General features: G+C 44.6%; 1 protein-coding gene across 3 annotated transcripts in view; it reads right to left on the bottom strand.

Moving 5' to 3' along the window:
- The window catches only part of Papss2 (3'-phosphoadenosine 5'-phosphosulfate synthase 2), a 72154-nt gene that overhangs the window by 21862 nt on the left and 29553 nt on the right, over positions 1-20739 (bottom strand). For all 3 annotated transcript variants that reach the window (XM_021151270.3, XM_029472298.2, XM_021151269.3), the window contains exons 2-7: positions 11604-11718; positions 8468-8703; positions 7351-7489; positions 6720-6838; positions 6440-6553; positions 4267-4378 (exon numbers count right to left, since the gene is read on the bottom strand). In XM_021151270.3, coding sequence (XP_021006929.1) covers positions 4267-4378; positions 6440-6553; positions 6720-6838; positions 7351-7489; positions 8468-8703; positions 11604-11718 — 835 coding nt within the window. The remainder of the gene's footprint in view (positions 1-4266; positions 4379-6439; positions 6554-6719; positions 6839-7350; positions 7490-8467; positions 8704-11603; positions 11719-20739) is intronic.

Below are 20739 nucleotides of genomic sequence, written 5' to 3' on the forward strand. Positions count from 1 at the left end.
ATGAAGACTTTAAATAATGGAGTTCTCTTTATCCCAACACCCAACAGCACACGGGACATTTCTTCTAGGAGGGCCCGTGACAACCCTGAAACCATATTTCCAGTGAGAGGGGAAATAAGAGAAGACATTGATGTGAAATAGAAACCCATAAATACCACAAGCACGGTTGCTTTGCAGGAACTTTGTTTTTGTATTATTCTATTTTCTTTTAGTTTTGTACTAAATAGACTGAATTGTATTTTTAAATTCAGGGTAAAATGGGAACCTTTTAGAAAATTAAAACTAACAAAATACTTCATTAGGAGGCAGAGTGAGATTGGCATCTGTTGCTTGCAGATTGTAAGTAACCAAGAGATTCACAGTTTAGAACTAGAAAGATGTAGCCATGTGTCTGTGTGTTTCTGTGTGTCTGTATCTTTGCATGGCTGTGTGGTTATGTGTCTGTGTGTCTGTGTGACTGTGTGGCTGTGTGGCTGAGTGGTTGTGTGGCTGTGGCCACACAAATATTTCAGTATCGATGGTGACTCAAACCTTCATGAACTGTCAAAGATGAAGTAATAGCCGGGCGTGGTGGCACACACCTTTAATCCCAGAACTTGGGAGGCAGAGGCAGGCGGATTTCTGAGTTCGAGGCCAGCCTGGTCTACAGAGTGAGTTCCAGGACAGCCAGAGCTACACAGAGAAACCCTGTCTTGAAAAACAAAAAAAGAAAACCCAAAAAACAAAAAACAGGAAAACAAAACAAAACAAAACAAAAACCAAAGATGAAGTAATATCTATATGAATGATACCTTCCATGCCTTCATATGTGTGTGTGTGTGTGTGTGTATGTGTGTATTTTCTTATGTATAGTCTGATATATGTGCCACTTTCTGGAGCTTAGGTGTTTCTCAGTTTAAAAGCCATCACACCGGGCACGGGCTTCAAGGAGACTATGGCATGGGAAGTGTATTGGGCTCAAGTAACCTCCCCCAGATGTCACAGCCTGGGGAATTCAGAGTGCACTGGTTTAAAGAGATGTGGCATGTGGCAAGAATCCATTTCTGCCATTGGATGTGGGCAGAGAAGCTGTCCTGTCTACTCTTTTCTCAGGCCCTCCCTGTCCACAGCAGCTAGGGGAGCCCTGCTATGTACATGCTCAGTAAGGAGCTGTCGTTAGCTAATTACATTATCTGGGCTGACTCAAGCCAATACAACTTCAGATAAGCCATTTCAGGTTTTTAACCGTCTGTAGCAGGGGTTCATTTCTGATAATAGCTAACATGTATGGAACTTTACTATTGCATTGGGCATTTTCCTGAAACATTCAATATCCCAGAGAGGTGGATACCATCATTATCATCACCACCATGCAGATCAGAGATCTAATGTCAGTGAATTGACTTATTAGGTAGGTTCACAGCTGATCACTGACACATAAATCCAGAACGGTTTGGTTTCAGAGCTTCAGAGCTCATACTATTATATAATTATATTATATTACCTCAAGCTAGGCTAAAACTAAACGAAGAGTGAGACTCATCCATGATATCTTTGTTCAGTACAAAGAATTGAACCCACGACCTCACCAATGCTAGGAAAGGGCTCTACCACACAGCTGTGTCCCTGGCTTTCTTTTCCTCTTTTATTTTGAGGTAGGGTCTCACTAACTTGTCGAGGCTATCTTTGAACATGTGATCCTTCTCCTTCATCCTCCAAATTGGCTTGAATTATAGACCCATGCCCTCTATTTTTTATTTTAATTTTTAAAAAAATTTCTACCTTATGTATATGAGTGTCGTGCCTACAGGTATGTGCATCACATGTGTGCAGTACCCATGAAGGCCAGAAGAGGGCATCAGATTCCCTATAGATGGTTTTGGGCTGCCATGTGGGTGCTAAGAAATGGGTCCTCTGGAAGTCAGTGGTCTTAACCACTGAGCCCTCTGTGCCCTCTGTTTTTATCAGTTAATTTACATAAAAACCGAGGAGGCTTTGGGAGCCATGTAGATCTTTGAATCCTGGACTATGTAAGTGCAGTGGACTCTAGTTGTAGAGTAGTTGCAGAGACTCAATCAACAGAGAATTTCTTTAAGAACAAAGTGAGCCTCATAGAAAGTCCCAGAAATGACCTGCATGGGGTTATGGAAACTGCACAAACATCCAGCCTGGAACATAGTCTTTAACATATCCATGCTGGAGCCTCAGCATAGAGCGAGCCATGTAGCTTATGAACGTATTGATATAAAGCATAAGCAGCCTCCTAGGGAGTCCTCGTCTGAGGCTGACACAAAGGGAGTGAGTATTTTTCTGTTCACGGACACTAGCACTGAGAACTTCAGTGTCTGAATGACTGTTGAATGCAGAGATCCACACAGCAAGTTCCACGTAGTTTTGGGCTGGATGTGGGGACACAGGAAATACACACCAGGAATTCCTACAAACACTTGGGTTTGGGTTTTGGAAAGAACTGAGGTTGAACAAGCAGAGAGAGGGGCTTGGAGCTCGGGGACTCTAATAGTAATGGGAAAGTGGTCAGGTTAGGGGCCTTAAGGGAAACAGAATCGAAAGGAAATGGAAATGGAAATGATATGAGAGAGTGGAGAGCTGTTGCCCCAGTCATCCAGAAGGATTATCTATGTCTTCATCTTTTGGAGTCAGAGACTTTCTTAAGGATCTCGCGAAAGCTACCACCTCAACCCAGCAACATTTTCTTTCATACCTTTCTCAAAAGAGAAGACATAAGATGCTTTATTCCTTCCGTACAGTCTAGGACCTCAGGCTAAGGACCCTTTACCACACCGATCCCAGCAGCCCTATTTGCCATTCAGGCATTTTTCTTTCTGGAACAATTCTTGTACAAGACACTCTTTGGAATGAATCCTCGTCTCTCAATGTGTTTTTCCCTGTGGTCACAGCTCCAGCCTGGACTCTCATTCATAGTCAGCCTCTCTGATATGGCTGGCTGCTAAACCCATTATGTCCTTTATGCAGCCGTGTTTAGTATGTGTCAAAAACAAGATATCAAGATAAATGTCGTATTTCCTTCTTTGGGTATCCTGAACTTCTGTAGCCCATTGGAAAGGACACCTGGAGAGCAGCCTGGTGCAGAAGGCGTACCAGACAGGAGTTCTGACTGTGGTCGTGGGGCATCGCTTATAAGCTTTAAAATGTGAGCATTGGGGGTTGGGGATTTAGCTCAGTGGTAGAGCGCTTGCCTAGGAAGCTCAAGGCCCTGGGTTCGGTCCTCAGCTCTGGAAAAAAAAAATGTGAGCATTGATTCTGAGCTCAATGTCCTCCTCTGAGAAGTGGGTATTTTCTAGAGATTTTATAAAAATCAAACAAAACAGTGCCTGTTACAGGAAGCTAGGCTTAAATCAAGTGTGCTTTTGATGGTACATAATCTCGGAAACAAAGGCTTCCAGTTGTGGGGCATGCTTAGTTACAGCAGAGGGATAAAGGTGTGCTCTAGTCTGTCTTAGAATTCTGCTTCTAGGCCATTCCCTAGGCAACAGCCTCAGTCCCAGAGAATCTTTTCAAAGACTGAGCATCTGATTTGGTCTTTTCTTCCTAATAGGCCTAAAGCCTTGCCCAGGATTATACATTCAGTGTGAGTCTAAAGAACTTCTTCCCTACCTGGCAGCTATTTCCCCACGGTCTTGAAATAGAAAAATCCATGTCTGAGGACTGCAGGGGACTCCAGGAAGGAAAGTCTTAGAGAACAGCTTAGAATTCTGAATAGCACTCGCTTCCGACCTGGACCAGATCAGTGTTTTTCTAAAGTCATTAGTCCGGGGTCTAGAAGTTATCATCACATTCCCTTGTCAGGGTTCAGAGGATGAAACCATCTTCATCTGTTGTGTGAGGGTGCGAGCGCCGACAGATCAGCAGCCACCAAGGAAAGCAGGGATTGGACCATGACACCTTGTGATGGGTGCAATGTGGAGGAAGGGAGGTGCTTGTGAGTCAGTAAACTGTGATGGGATCTAAACTCATGGATGCTCCCAAATGGTGCTTCTGCATACCAAAACCCAGCAAAGAACACGGGAACTCGGAGCTGCGATGGTTTCAAGTAAAGCCTTCATTTCTCAGCAACTTGGCTTTACATAATAAATCCTTTGAGAATGAAAAACAAAATTTCTAAAAATGGAAACAGATGTAATAGAAGGGACACACAGTAATCAATACAGCTGTTCTAGGGTCTTCAATCCAGAGGTTAGTGGTCCTGCCCATGTGCAAACTTGTATCTCTCATGGGATAAGCAGGAAGAGACAACATAAAACCTACCGTCCAGTAGTGTGTCGAAGTGTAGAGTTTGCAAGTACTCCTTCTCCCGCATAAAGCCTTTGAGGGGAGTGGCCCAGCCTTCACTCAGAATCTGCACCCACTGCAGATCCAGCTGGAAAACACAGAAAACAAGGGGGTGTGTCCATGGCGGCTCTCTCTCAGCCGTCAGGCCCCAGGGTAGGTCTCCATCTTTTTAACTCAGTTGGCAGGAGGATGACGGAAGGATGTCTGCGTCCTAAGTGTTCCCACATGCTCTATGAACCTCTCATTCAGGAGCCAGCTATGTGTATACAGGGTTAGAATGCTCCTATAAAAGAGCGATCACATGACTCCAAATTGAGATTGTTTAAATACTTTCAGCTGTAACTGTTCCCATAATAGGAAAGAAAATTAAAAATTCACTGGTTCCCCCCCCCCATATTGGTTGTCTTGTCCTTTTTCATTAGACACAGTTACTGATCATTTGACTGACCTGAGCAAGCCACAGACTCTAAGATAAAGGTCAGTGTTGTTATCATGGTATGAAAACCCTTTAAGCTCTGGCCCTAGGAGTCACAGAGGATGCCCATCTCCTTTTGCTCCCCAATTGGGACCAATTTACCAACACTCCAAGGCAATGTGTGGTGGAAACACACAGTCACTTCCAGCTGAGAGGATGATAGAGGCTATGCTTCGCCTTTTTTTTTTTGAGATTTATTTATTATTATATCTAAGTACACTGCAGCTGTCTTCAGATGCACCAGACCTCATTACAGATGGCTGTGAGCCACCATGTGGTTGCTGGGATTTGAACTCAGGACCTTTGGAAGAGCAGTCGGTGCTCTTAACCACTGAGCCATCTCTCAGCCCTATGCTTCGTCTTCTTGACCACCCTCGAAGCTCTATGGACTGCTTTAAAACTCAGCACACAGGTCACTGCTCTGAAACCTTTCCTGTCATCCATGTGACCCAAAGAACCACCCATTAGGTCCTGAGGTTCTCTGCCCCTCAGACCACTCAGATGCAGGAACTCAGAGCACTCGCTTTGATGTGCTTACTTGTCTGCCCAGAGGATAGAGGCCCTTGGGTTCATTTTACAAAGTCAGAGGTCTCCATTCATAAATCATTTGTGAGGTCCTAATTACCAAAACCAAGTACCCTATTAACCTGTCTCATTAAATTTCCAAATTTATAATGAACTAAAAAAAAAAATAGCAAAAGAGACTTGGCCATCTTTATGCACAAGAAAGACTGAAAGGTGAGTATCTGGGCTTGCATCGCACGTCTTCCAGCCAACGAAATCAATACAACTGACTGCCTCTGCCTTTCCTCAGGTTGGAATTGTCCTGATGTGGGGCAGGTGCAATCTGCAAAGGAAGCTTCTAAAAGAACTACTTGTTCTTGCTCATCTTGTACCACATAGACTCCATACTTGGCCTTGCATCTCGGATATGGGTCTCTAAGGACATATTTGAGGATGACTGCTTTATCCAAGAGGTTATGCATAGAACACCTCCGTAGGTGTGAGGCGACTGTAGCTATAAACTTTCTCCAAAGACTTATCTTTGACCTGTTGGTTGTTTTATTCTTGCCTATGGTGGCTGCCATTTCACGGCACAAAAAAAACCATGTTCTTCACAGTGACCACTTTGTGTCTATAGAAGCATCCTGCCAGGACCAGCACCCCTTCCTGAGGTGTCATGGATGTATACATCGCAACAGAATCAGCAGACACACAGCGGGAAGCTCTTCTTGTTTTAGATTAGTGCTTTTTCCCCTTTGTATTCTTCCACACTTGCCTAAGAAGCACTTACATTCTGGACAAACTTTCTCAGCCATTGCTAACAAATGATCCCTGGAATTTCATTTCAGCAGGAATGAAGGTGCAGGGGAGCTATGCAAATTGTCCTATGCAAATATGGTTGCAGGTGAGGGGGTGGGGAATGTCTTCATAGACTCACCTTTACTCAATATTTCTTAGGGTCAAAGGAATTGTCGGGCCTACGAGATGCCCCAGGGGCTGAAGGTGCTTGCCACCAAGCCTGATAACTTGAGTTCAATCCCCATACATGGTGAAAGGAAGAAGGAAACTGACTGCTACATGCAGTCCTGAGTTTTAAAGAGAAATTGTATAATACTTTATAATGTTAGATTCTAAGAAGCCTGAGTCTCTGAGCAGTCTGTATTCTCTTACCTTGGTAATTGATAGTGATGGGAGAGTCTCTGCCTCAGCTCGGACTTGATCAACTTTGTTTTCTGGCACAAAGAGTTCGTGGATGCCTTTGATGGTGGTGTGGGGTACAATGTTCTGTGGGAAACGGAGTTGGCAATAGTTACTGAGATTGGCAAGGGAATAAAGAAACTCAGATTATCTTTCAACACACACACACACACACACATGCACACACGCACACACACACATACACAAACACGTACATGCACACTGCACACATTGGCAAGAACCACCCTCCTACCTGCTCTTGCAAAAGTTCCACCACCTGTTGCACACAGTCGCTTACTGAAGACAAGTTGGTCTTCAGCACACACTCTGGAGTTTCAGGTTTCTCATAATCAGAGTCGATGCCTGTAAACCCTGCGGAGCACAAGATCTAAATCATACTCTGTCTGTGGAAGAATGCTGTCAACCCAAGAGGCACAACATAGAGTGCACTCATGTGTTAAGCTGAAAATGTGATTTGTATCTAAGACTTTGAACAGTCCATCCTTGACTCCTTGCTGTAGATAAGAAAGATACAGCTGTATTTTCAGTATGGAAAGCCTTGTGTTAGTAATGACACCCGGCAGAAACCAAGCCTGCTGCTGCTGATTAGAATACAAAAGGAAAGGAAGGGAGAAATTCCATGAGACTCATTCCTAAATCTGAATTCATCTATCTGTCTGCTTTCTCTGAATGCCACTCCTTCTGCCTGAGGTTGACAGTTCCTTCAAAGAGAATCCTAAAAGGCCATGACCATTCTGAACACACTGAGCGTGTGCTTTCTGCAGCCGGGACAGAGTATGTAGCTTCAGACAGATTTCTAAAGACAGAATCAGAAGACTGGCAGGGTCAGTAACTGTCAGAGGTGCTGCTAGCTACTTTCATACCTTTAATCTCTCCTGCTCGGGCTCGTTTGTAGAGTCCTTTTACGTCTCGGCTTTCACAGATATTTAAAGGCGCATCTACAAAGATCTCAAAGAACGGGAGTCCTGCTGATTCGTGGATTTTTCGGGCATTCTCACGATCCTGAAAGATCGTGTGTTTAAAAATATAAAAAGAGAGCAAGAGTGGAGGGGGATGCCCATAAACCCAGCACCAGGAAAGTAGAAGCAGGATGAAGAGAGTCAAGGACAGCTTGGAAGGGGAGGGCCAGGCCTGAGTGAGCCTGACACTTGCTCTTTTTTGCATAAAATGCGGTATGAGGTTCTTATCAGACAACAAAAGTGCTGATACCATGTTCTTGGGTTCTGCAGCCTCCAAAGTCCTGTGCAGAATAAACCTCTAATCTTTATAAATCACCAGGTCTGGTATTTTGTTAAAAGGGAAAAATGGATTAGGACAAAATTTCCTAATGAGAGTCTTCATGGCAAAGCACCGTGTACTCTTGAAGTTAATACCCTTGGGATACCAGGAGGTGAGTACTTGACAGAGTCCTTTCACCAAGCCCAGAGATGTCCCTCTCATAGGCACACTGCCTGAAGGGAGCTGCCGAACACAACTTCCTCTAAGAGCAGGGCTGAGCTCTTAACACAGCAAGGCTTTGCTAGAAATATCCTGCTTTAGACCGGAGCAGGGATGCCCCGGTCAGTTCTGTCCCCTCTAAGCCCATAGAAGCCCGTGTTTTGCAGTGGACTGCTCTGTCTGGGCTAGCTAAATATTCTTGTTCAAACGATTGAAATTACAGACTGGGAAGTTCTTGCTCAACTCTTTCAACTCTGACCACATGTCCCTGGTGACTGTCACCCATAACGGCCTCATGTCAACTGGGGGGCACTGGCTTCTGGCAGTGAGGCAACTCTCTTTACATAACCAATAGAGGAAATGAGAGGACTCAGAAAGGAGAGGGAATGGATGGGAAAGTGAAAGTCTGGTGACTTTCTGATCCTCCCCCTGCCCCACCTCCCACTCCCCCGCCCCCCATCCCCACCCCGCTCCACTGGCTGAGGGCCACAGCCCAGGGAGGACACGAGGATACCAGCTCCCACCCTGGGCCAAATCTTTCACCTTTGCAAAAGGAGAGATAAAGCTGGTGATGCAAACCAGGCCGGCGTCGGCAAAGAGCCTGGCCACCTCCGCAATCCGACGGATATTCTCTTCTCGGTCCCCGGCAGAGAATCCCAGGTTCTTATTAAGGCCATGACGGACATTGTCCCCATCCAGGGAGTAACATGGGATGGCATGAGATACAAGGTACTCTTCCAAAGCAAAGCTTATGGTTGTTTTTCCAGCACCAGAGAGACCTGTTGAGAATAGGCAGGGAGACTTAGGATGATAAGTGACCGACTCAGGAATGGTGGTGCATGCCTGTAATCTCCGTGTGGGTGAGGTGGAGACAGAATGATCAGGAGTTTGGGGCTAGTCTCTCAATAAACCAAAGTCCTCAAAAGATGAGAAACCATGAGGTAACCTGGTACCTTTATACATAGCTAAACTCTTAAGAGAATACTCTAGGCTTAAATGAAAACCATTAAAATCTAGAAAGAATACAAAGCCCGAGTGCTTGCATCTGTTTTATAGTTTGGAAGGTTTTTTTTTTGTTTGTTTGTTTGTTTGTTTCTGAGCAACCGAGGTTTGTCAATAGGGAGACCTGGGGTGGTAGATCATGTGCTGTTTTGCCTGCAAACACCTTAAAGATTAGGAAGTTGTTCATACAAATGAGACGTGCTGGCTGCTCTTGAGAAATCAAAGCTGTGGTGACAGCTGACCTACCTCTTCTGGTAGCACTTAGAGGAGACAGGGAGTGGCACCCGGAAGACTAGCAAGCTCACCCTCCCCGCTCCCTGTAGATTTCACTGAACACCCTCTAGACATTAGACCCATCTGCTGCCCTTTGGCTGTGAGAGTTTTCAGAAATGACTGTTAAAACACAGAGATGGTTGACCACGCTGACCGAGGCTGAGGAGTTCTGAGCTCTTAGGTGCCTGTGCCCTCTGAAAGACACTTCATGTTTTATGTGCAAACAGAGTCAATGCGTCTGCCACACAGAACTCAAGGTGGAAATGGGAAAACCAAAGAGAAAAAAAGGAAAAAGGAAAAGCAGAGAGAAGATGTACGTGTGTGTGTGTGTGTGTGTGTTTGCACACACATGCACATACATGCATGCAAACAAGCGCAAGTGCATGTATGTGCTCATAGAAAGGTAAACAATAAAGCTGGGACAGAGCTCAGGGGAAAGGAAACATGAAGAGGAAAGAGAAGAAAAGAAACAGTCCCTAGGTTTTCAGTCTCATTTTAAAGTCAAGAACTCTTGACTCTGACGGGGGAGTACTGAAGACATGGCCGTGGAAGGTTCTAAGAATTTTTACAAAATCACTATAGTTTCTTTTGAATTGATCTTAGTAACAGATTTCTCTTAGAGTTTATGTCAGCTGGGAGGTAATGGAAACAGGAACCCTGACTCTCAGGTGTGTCTTCTTGCAACCGAATAATGAAATTAAATTTCCTTCCATTTGCCTCAGCTGTTGGAGAACAAAGGCCTTCCCTCAGTCTCCTCGGAGCTGGGCATTGGCTCTCCTCTGGGAGTACTCTGGAGTACTGCTGTCTCAGCAGGGGGCAAGCTCTGGGCTGAGTGCATTGATGTTGTATTTCATTTACTTCCACCTCCAACACCCATGAGTCAGGGTCCAATATGTGCTAGCTCTTTATAAACCAGGGTATTGGGCTCAGAGAGGTTAAATCACTTGTGCAAAGCCATAGAGCTGAGGCGGGTGGACCGGCTTCTCAAAGCTGAGCCTCTGCAGTCAATTGGTTTCTTTTGGTCTACATCGCTGACATCAAACCTCTGAAGCGCAGGCATAAAAGTAAATTTGGAAAAGGTGAAGAGAAGAAAAGTCAGAGGAAATAAGCTCTTTACACGTCCTCAAAGTTTTCCCTTTTCAAAAGGGTGCACATAGAGAACATAAAAACTCCATCTCCCAGGGGGAGAGGGGAACGCTACAGGCGTCCTGCCAGGCAAGTTTGTCACGCTGGCACTTGGGGCTCGATCCCTGTGCATTGTCTGGCCTCCCCTTTAGAGGACAGATGAAGTTGTTTTGATGCAAATCCCAGCTGTGAATAAAACCAGGAAACCACTAGCACCAGGAAAAAGTCAAGAATAGCAAGAAAACAAAACAAAAAAAACCCAACAAGCAAACCTGGGTGTGTACCACAGCCCTCTAGTCCCAGCACTGCAAGGCTAAAGCACTCGATTGTGAGTCCTGGGCCGGCCTGGGCTTCACAGTGAAACCTCACCTCACAAACCAGAAACAGTGCAAGTGAACATTGGCAACAAGCAGAAGACAAGCAGGAGAAACTGCAGGCAGGCCCTCCAGCGCCACATTCTTCCTAGCTGCTCTCGGGTTAGATCTTTTCCTGAGTGAGCAGACAATAGCTCACGTGCTTTGATCAAAGCACAAATAACATGCTTTTGTTTCTGCCCTGCCCCCTTTTCTGGAAAGTCCTGTCTATGAAGTGAACGCTGGTTTCCCTTTTTAAAATCCTGGCTATGTCAACTACAGTTATCAGGTTAGGGCTCAGACCTGGGCTATCAGGGGTCTTAAGGCCTAATTGCAAGTTCATTGTTAATCTCTAAGGTTTTGGAACTTGTGGATCAAAAAGGACAAGAAAAAGGGACATTTGCCCGGTCATCTCAGAGATAGAAAGCTGTTTCTACAGGTTGTCAAAAGACAACCCGTGGCCAAGATGAGATAGATATCTAGCAATCTTTCTCACACAGACTCTTAACTTTGTTAAGGGAATAGGCCTCCAGAACTTCAAAACATCAGAGAGCTAGCTCTAAACATCCGTAGCCCGACAGGCTGCCAAATGTTCCCTGTCAAATTAGGAAAAACCCATTTGTCGTGGCAGGAAATCTGCTTAGGGGTGCATAGGAGAAGCTCCTTAGAGTTGAAAGGTGTCACAATCCACTTGTCTCATCTCGTGCTGCCAAAGAGAGGTAAGTGACAGCTAGTGGCCTCTCTCAGCCTGTCAGACCCTAGTTCTCACCGATAAGAGAGTAACGACCAACAGTGTCTACATGGCTCTCCTCTCCACTCTTAAAAAGGTTCAAATGAACACCGAGTTCCTTAAAATCATGTCAGGTTTCCATTTTTAAAGGTTTCTTGAAAAATGTGTGTGTGTGTGTGTGTGTGTGCGCTGATACCTGTTAGCCACACGGTACATCCTCGGAATCCTCCCCTGGTTCCAACCACTTGTCCTCTCTTGTTCCTGCTCACATGATGGGCCTGGTAGACCACATTGGTGGATTTTTGCTGGTCCTACAAAACAAAACAAGATGGAGCATAATATTTGATTAATAAAATGTGTATGCTTTACACAGAACACATGCACTCGTTGTAAGTTTAAGTTGCAGAGTTGCAGTATACAACAGTGTCTATGAAACATATTTGGAAAAGTCCCACCCTCCTCCCCCAGTATTTGAACTTTCTTTACCCCACTCATTTATCTACACATATGCCAGGAGAAATTTTGTTTCCCCAATGTAATTAATTTTGAAGTACTGTACAATATTATCCCATTGACCCATACAACACAATCTACTACATAAGTAATAGAATTATGGCTCTGGCCTTTTCTAGCTACACCTCCTTGTCTCGAACAAGAAAACGGAGTACTAGCTATTAATTTTACTAGTTTAAAGACAAACCCTGTCTTTGGAACAGCCTCCTTTCTGACTCTTCAAATTAGACTCTTTAGATGCTCTCATAGCTCTGGTTCCATGGCAGTTAAAATTGGGTACCTACTATAGGAGGCAGAGGGAAATGTCTGCTTCTGTACATGTATGTTCTCTTCAGAGTCTGTGGGCTTAAACACAGAACAACCTAATACTCCTGCAGCAAGGGGAATTCTAGTGGGGCTGGTTGGCCCATCCTGTCTCCTTGGAGCCAGGTGACATGGTAAACGCTTAATAAAGTCAAAATCAGATGTGGTAGCTCACACCTGCTATTCCAGTACTTGGGAGGCAGAGGTGGGAGAGTTGTCTGGAATTTCAGGACAGCCTGGGCTATGTAATGACTTTCAGATCACCCTGTGCTACAGTGTATAATGTCTCACAAAGAAAAGAAAGAAAGCAAACTATCTAGGTTCCTCCCTACTCAACCACGGATAAGAGTTTGGTCTCTAAGTGGCACACTGGCCACTGCCTCAGTAGAACTAAACTTTGGGTTTTTTTTCTAACACACACATCATATATATGTATACACACACACACACACACACACACACACAGTTTTAAAGGGTTATTTATTCTATGTATGTAAGCACATTTACATTGTGGTTCTCTTCAGACACACCAGAAGAGGGCATCAGATCCCATTACAGATGGTTGTGAGCCACCACATGGTTGCTGGGATTTGAACTCAGGACCTCTGGAAGAAGAACCAGTGCTCTTAACCGCTGAGCCATCTCTCCAGCCCCTTTTCTACTTTCCCAAGGTCAACATGCCATCCTGGTAACGTTTCAAGACCCCAACAGAAATGAACCAATTCACACATCATACACCTGCATTTGTGTTATGAGAACACCAGCCTAGCCTGGGAACAGACTCTCAGACCTTCGTCATAAATTCTGATCGGGAGGTCCAAGGCTTGATGAATAATGAAGGAAAGGATAAGTGATCCGGCAAGCACAGTTTGGGGTGGACTTTGATAAAATGTAACCTGGTAAGTCAACAGGCTTTGGACTACCCGTATGTGTCTGTGATGTAGTAATTTCTGAACTCTAAAAACCTATTCTCTTGGTGTCTCTGTCTCCCTGTCTCTCTCTTTTTCTGTCTCTGTCTCTGTGTGTGGGCATATGCATGGGTGAGGGATAGAGTTCAATAATGAGTGTCTTCCTCTCTTACTTTCTGCCTTATTTTTTAACCTAAGGCCTCCCATTAAGCCTAGAGTTCAGGAGCCAGGATAAACTGAATTCTACTGTCTTAGTCTCATTAGCCCTGCGCTTGCAGATATGGGTGTTACACCCAGCTTTTTATTTTTGTTCTTTTATTTACTCTTTGAGAATTTCGTACACGCACGCAATTAAATATCATATCCACCCACATTTCCTTCCTCCGAATCCCCTCAATTTCCCCAGCACACCCCCCTCCCAAATTAAATTAATTTAATTAGTGTTGTCCATACATACATACATGGGTATGGGACCATTCACACCCACAAAGGAGCATGATTCTTTTTCCTTAGCAGATGTCAAAGCTCCTTGGTTAGGGGTGGGGCCTTGTGAACCTCCCCTCCCATCCTACTCCCCCATATTGATTGGCTTGATCCTGGGCAGGTAATGGAGGAGACATGTGTCCTCCCAGTCCTCCCACATTTCATTCTTCCTTCCTCCTCTTTGGCAGTGTTTCCTGAGCCTTGGCAAGAATATCCAGTTTTTCAGTGTTGGTGCTGGGGATCCACGCTCTGTTCCCCAAGTGTGCATACCATGCACCTTACCCAGGAGCTACCCCCAACCCCTCTATGAGCTTAATATACATTTAGAGCGGAGAGAGCACCAATGTTCTTAAACAAGACCCAGAGGATACTAGGAAACTCCAGATCACGTGCAGGCAGCATTTATATGCAGAGTAGATCAAGTTACCACTTTTCTGGGTCTCCCTTTTGTAAAATTAGTGATTTTTTACTATAAGTGCAAATAGTAAATAAATCCATCAGCTGTTATTTCTTTGCCCTTGCAAGTAACCACACAAAGAAACAAAGATTTATTTCAAGATTGTCTTAGGATTTCTATTCCTGGACAAAACATCATGACCAAGAAGCAAGTTGGGGAGGAAAGGGTTTATTTGGCTTACACTTCCATACTGCTGTTCATCACCAAGGAAGTCAGGACTGGAACTCAAGCAAGTCAGAAAGCAGGAGCTGATGCAGAGGTCATGGAGGGATGTTCTTTACTGGCTTGCTTCCCCTGGCTTGCTCAGCCTGCTCTCTTATAGAACCCAAGACTACCAGCCCAGAGATGGCACCACCTACAAGGGGCCTTTCCCCCTTGATCACTAATTGAGAAAATGCCTTACAGTTGTATCTCATGGAGGCATTTCCTCAACTGAAACTCCTTTCTCGGTGAAAGTTGACACAAAACTAGCCAGTACAAAGATGTACCCCAATATTGGGCAGTTAAATAATTTATAATAACCCCATAAACTAATCCAGCTACCTCCCACCCCCACTCCATGATATTTGCATATTACTGTTGCATATTATATTTGCATATTGCATATTAGGCTTCAGATTTTTTTCTGATGGTGTTTTCTTGGACCCCCTCCTTGGGCCAAACTCTTCATTCTACTGGCAGATCTGACTCTCTCTCTCTGTCTCTCTGTCTCTCTCTCTCTCTCTCTCTGTCTCTGTCTCTCTCTGTGTCTCTCTCTGTCTCTCTCTCTGTGTCTCTCTGTCTGTCTGTCTGTCTGTCTTTCTCTCTCCCTTCCCCTTGGCTGGCAGAAGCTTCTGCCCTGTTCTCTCTTCTGTCCAACCATTGGGTGATCAGCTTTTATTGGCAAGGCAGAGAATAAATGGTAACAATTGTTTACACAAACCTGAGTCAGGAGATTCTTGGTATAAGCATTAAAACGTTGTGTCAGATAGAAACAAGATGTGAGAGAAGAGAAATCAGCATTTGAAGAACACAAAGATAACCTTTACACAGTGCACAAAACCGCTATGCCTACACACTTTAGAAACTAAAAAGCCCAAAAGGGCTATAGGTAGAGCTGTCTGGGAGTTGACATGGGATAATGAAGTGAATAGGTTCTGTCAAGACCAAGAAGCTGACCAAAGGTGAGTGCTGCTGGCTGGTATTCAATGCAGACCCCAGCACAAGAGACTGCAGTCATTGGATTGTAAGCATTCACTTCAGAGAGTAGAGGGAAGGAGGAGCTTCCTCAAGACCCCTGAAATGATGGCAATGGTGGGGCACAGGCCTGATAATGTGGCAGAGTCTGCCTCTATAGGGGCAGTTGACAGGAACAAGCATAGCAGTGGTGTCTGAGGTGGGCAAAATGGCGGCTAAGACCCAGGGAGAGAGAGGGGGTGTCAGCCAGGTTAGCTACCTACATCTTCCAAAGTGGATGTTCTAAGGTCTCATCAGACAAATCTAGTCAGAGCCCGGAAGGAGTAGGTACAGTCCTAGCACACTATGGGCCAGACAGGGTTGCACGAGAGGGAGACCCAGTCACTCTATAATCGAAGGACAGCGTTCGCACCTCCTTCCTCTGTCTTTGCTATGTCACTAAACTGAGATTACTACGTCTAAATTCTCAGGACTGGAAGACCATTCCTGAGCTCCTTCATTGACTTTCAGCCCCCACTCTGTGCTCAGACAATCCTAGGCACTAAGCCAGCAGAATCCTTGACATCAATTTGGGTAGAAAGATGAACAACAACAAATTGAAGTATCTCTACTTCCCTAAGGAGAGAAGCACACACTGGGAATGATTGCCATCAATAATTAATAATAATAATAATAATAAACATACCCCTGATGAAAACCCAAGTCAAATAGCAGAAGGGCTACAAAGTGGAACACTACTCAGATCCCAAAATGAATAGATGGCTGATATGTTCAATGTGAATGGAATGACTGACCTTATGCCAACCCCAGGAAGTCTTATAGAAATGACGTCTGTGTGATTCCATTAATAGGAAGTCACAGAATGGGGAAAACAAACCAGCCACGTTAGAACAGCAGCTGCTCTGGGTGACTGCAGTGCTCCTGTGCTGAGAAAGGCTTGGTAAGTCTTTATGTTTTCCTCACTGAAGGCACCGTAGGTAAAATTTATCAGCTGCGTGTTTTAAAAGGCAAAGAAACAAAAACCATGTAAGATTTCAGACAGAGGACCCCCTTTCTGGATGCTAATGTGTTTATAGGAGAGGACTTAGCTTCTAACCACAGGACATTCGACTACAGTGTCCTGGCCATCTGGGTAATGAGCCCCCCCAAAGTTCATTCTGTCTTTTTCTGGCTATTTTTTCTCAGCACATGGGCAGAAATCCAGAATCAGCTCACGTTCTGTTAATCTTATGTGGCTATTCTGACACACTACTGATGCCATCTTCAGAGGCCTCTCATCTAAAGCCAGATAGTTACTCATTTACTCTGTTTGTTCATTTATTTAACTAACAGTGGTAGAGCTTGAACCAAGGGCATCACACATGCTGGGTAAGTACCCTCCAATTCCGCTGATATTGCCAGCCCTTTTGAAAGTGGCTTTGAAGCTTGCTGTGCAGTCCGACATGGCTTAGAGCTTGTTATTCCCCTCCCAAGTAGCTGGGATTACAGATATGTGCCACCATCACATACTTGGCTTTTAAAAAGGAGAATTAAAGACATTCTCCTTTATGTACATGTGTGCATACTTGTCTGTATTGGCACCACATACATGTACTTTCCTGGAAGACCAGAAGAGGGTGCTAGATTCCCTGGAACTGAAATTAAAGGTTGTGAGCCCTTTCATTTATGTAGGTGTTGGGAACTGAACCCAGAGTCTCTGCAAGAGCAGCCAGTACTCTTAACCACAGAGCCATCTCTCAGCTCTTATAGCTGTGGTTTAGTCATGACTTTTGAACATTTTTTTTTTCTCACTATAGCAAAGCTAAGCAAAAATACTTCCCAGTGACCAGGTACTGAGTTCTTTTGGTTCCATAAAACATTTTGCTTACTTCAAAATCAATCTTGGTGTTTTGCAAAGGCAAATCAATAAAATAGAGTAGATATTTTGATGATATTTGAACTGCAGAGGGGTAGGGTGGCTAAAAAGTCTCCTTCCACACTGGAAACTTTGCAATTCTATGAAGAGCATGTAGTGTTCCGAGCTTTGGAAAGAAAATCTTTGGCCGGAAAAAGATCCTCTCTACAGTTTTGTAAAACACACCATACACACACGCACGCACACACACGCACACACACACACACACGAAGGGAGCTGCTGTTTAAAGAAAACTCTTCCAAAAAAAAAAGTCCCTGCCAAGAAAGTTTCCCTTCAACAAGCAAAAAAGTTGGAACTAGAAAGCAAACCTGGACTGGAAGCCACGTCAGAGTCTCCTTGGGCTGTGACCCACAGCGAGTTATTAACTACCCGGAACTTCCAATCACTCTCCTGAATAACGAGATGCTTCCCTCCTGTCGTTGATGAAATATTTAACTAAGATCATTATTTAAATAAAGTAACAGAGAAAACCTCAACATGGGTTTGGCTGTTAGATTTGGTGAAAATCACGGGGAGATGATGATAGTCTAAAACCATGCAGATTTAGGAGATTCTGGGGGGTGTGGGTTCTCTCTGGGGCAGGTCTGGGGCAGTAGGGCTCTTGATCACATCAGACAGGAGATAGGACGACACCTTACACGGAATCATGAATTTCACACAGACGACCAGGGTGTCGCTGCTCTTGCAGGTCTAATTACAGAAGCTTACCCAGGAAGCACTCCAAGCTGACCCATCCTAGTTTACCCAGTTTAAAGTCACCTCGTTTTGCCCAATGTACTGCCCTTCTTTGGGTGCTCTTGGAGTGGCACTTTGTTACCAGAGAGGAGGGGAGGCCTTTGCCCAGGGTCAACTTCATGAGCTCTTCAGAATGCAGGTCACACCACACAACCTATGCGTCAGTGTCCCTCCACGGACACTCCCCTTCCTCCCATTGGTGGTGCAGAAAAGGGAGAGCAGAGAAACTTCTGAACTCAGGGTGAGGAGCCCTGGATCATGGCAGAGAGCCTCAGCCTTGACATTTTGTGATCAGAAGAGAATAAACCTGGGGGAGAGACTTGAACGTGTTTACGGCGGGGGTGGGGCAGTCCCAGAGCCAAGCTTACCCTCACAGGTGTCTCATAAAAGGGAGGGCGCCCCTGGAATGAGACACCCATAGACAGTGCAGCGCGCTAAGTTTCCTAACATGTAAAAACAGGGAGTGCATCCGAGTTCTCCTTTGACCCCAGCTCACCCTGCACAGTACAAACAAAGCCACAGCATCCCTGGAAAACACCCACTGGCTTGTGAACTTGACCGGCACAGGTGTTTCACCACGCGTTTGCTGCTCCCTTGCTGGTCCATGGGAGGAAGTAAAACTACGAGAAATTTCCTGAGACCATGGACATGTCCCTCTGACTTTTCTCTGCTGTACCCTGGCTTTAAAGAATCTCTACAGTTACAATGCGGAAATCGCGATTCTTACCCAAAACTACTCATAGCAACGTTATTTAAGTCTTGAAGTTAGGAACCACAGATAGGCTTGTGAATTAACGCGATGACAGTGCCTCTGGATGATGACGTCAGTGCGTTCCCACCTGAAACTGCATCCTGCCATAGGCTCAAATGGGAAACGGGTTGCAGAGAAAGTTAGTTTTAATCTCACTTTTAAAGTTATTTTTATGTATTTGTGTCTAGGTGTATATATGCACACCTGTGTGTGGGTGCCCATGAAGGCCAAAGGAGGGTGCTGGATCCCCTGGAGCTGGAGTTACAGGGGATTGTAAGCACCTGATATGGGTGCTAGAAACTGAATTTGGGTCCTCCGAAAGAGCAGTAAGGGCTCTTAACCACTGAGTCGTCTCCCCAGCTCTTTTACATTCACTTTTTAAACATATGTATAAGGCTACAGAGAACAACGAGTCTGGGAAATCAACAGCGAAATGCTGGTAGGAATGAACCATCTTGAGGTTTAGGAAGGCTGGCAATTGTCTTCCCTCTTATTTCTATATTCTGAATTTTCAGCACTAAATTTGGAAGTAATATTTTTTAAAAAAATATAGAGATATTTTATAACCAGAAAATATGGTGTTTTCAGGGATTCCTGATATGCAGGGCAAAGCACGTTCTGAGGTAAATTACAACCAGAAGAGCAACAGCCGACCCAAAGCAATCGCTAAGCAAACCCACAGCTGATAAACCTGACGCCTTAGGAGCCCGTTCCCTGAACTGAGTCCCTCTAACAAGCTTGGCGAGGAGCTGGGAGGCTACCAAGCATTTCACCTTGAGTGTCAAGTCTTCAATTGCTTCCTTAAGAAAAAAGAGACTTTCCCTAATAAAGGCCTAGCACCTTCTGAACAGCTACCACAGGTGGAAGCCTCACTTTACAAATTCTCCTTAGTAAGCTAGTCACCTTTACCTTCAGGGTCTTTGTCTGCTGTAGTTACCCTTGGGGACTTCACCCAATGCATGCTAACTATGTAGTCGTGTTTGGTAGCAGCTGAGCACAAAGCCCACCTTGGTATAGTTACCACACACTGGATACTCAACAGTCTACTGAATCTTGTAGTTACTGGGGGACAGAGAAGTTTCAAGTTAAGAAGAGTCACTAAGTTTTGTTTTTGTTTTTTGTTTGTTTTCCAGACAGGGTTTCTCTGGGTAGCACTGGCTGTCCTGGAACTCACTTGGTAGACCAGGCTGTCCTCGAACTCAAAGAGATCTGCCTGCCTCTGCCTTCTGAGTTCTGGGATTTAAATCTGTGAGCTATAACACCCGTCAAGTCACTAATTTTAAAACAGTGCATGTGTGTGTAAGGAGTTTAAATAGGAGAAAATATGGTTCTAAATGATCGTGAATAAAGAGCCCAAACATAAAGGAAGTTGACAAAGGGCCATGTTCAATCTGAGCTCATGGGTACAGTTTTCACAAGAAAGTGTATTCGCTCATTATGTCTCTCAGCTTTCTGGTGTGTGATACATTCCCGAAATGTGTCTTATCAGGATTTACTTGGGCACACAATTTTAGGGTTTGTCCTCCACAGTAATTTGTGGTTGTGGCATCAGACCATATCGATAAAAGAACAGAACAACTAGGTTTGTTCATTTTATGATGTTCAGGAAGCAGAGAGAAGGGACCAAGATCCCAGGACCCCCTTAGTCACCCCTCTGAATGACCTAACTGCTTCCAACCCACATCTTCCACCTTCTTATAGAGCCACAGCCATAGAACAGACATTTGACAACTGGACCTTCAGGGAACACTTCAGAGACAGCATTATTTACCATGCTTAGCATATTCCCGGAATCGTGTTAAAATACTTTTGAGTTGGGAGAAACAAAGCTACATTAGGTGTCCAGGGACAAAATACCAATGCTGACCACTGAGACAGAAGAGCTGACAGCTTACTTAAAAATCAAATTAAAACCATTGCCCAAAAAAGTGTTTGCACAATATAGAAATGGTCCAAATCTAGAATTTATTAAGCAAAAATTGTGATCGAATGGGAAGTTTTAGGGTGGATTCAAATTATAATTTCTGTCAGAAGACCAGAGGAATCCTGCTTACCAGTTCCTATCATCAGGGGCTTCAGTGAATCGTTACA

This window comes from Mus caroli, unplaced genomic scaffold (assembly GCF_978045245.1).
Source record: "Mus caroli unplaced genomic scaffold, Mus_caroli_1 scaffold_20, whole genome shotgun sequence".
Lineage (NCBI taxonomy): Eukaryota > Metazoa > Chordata > Mammalia > Rodentia > Muridae > Mus > Mus caroli.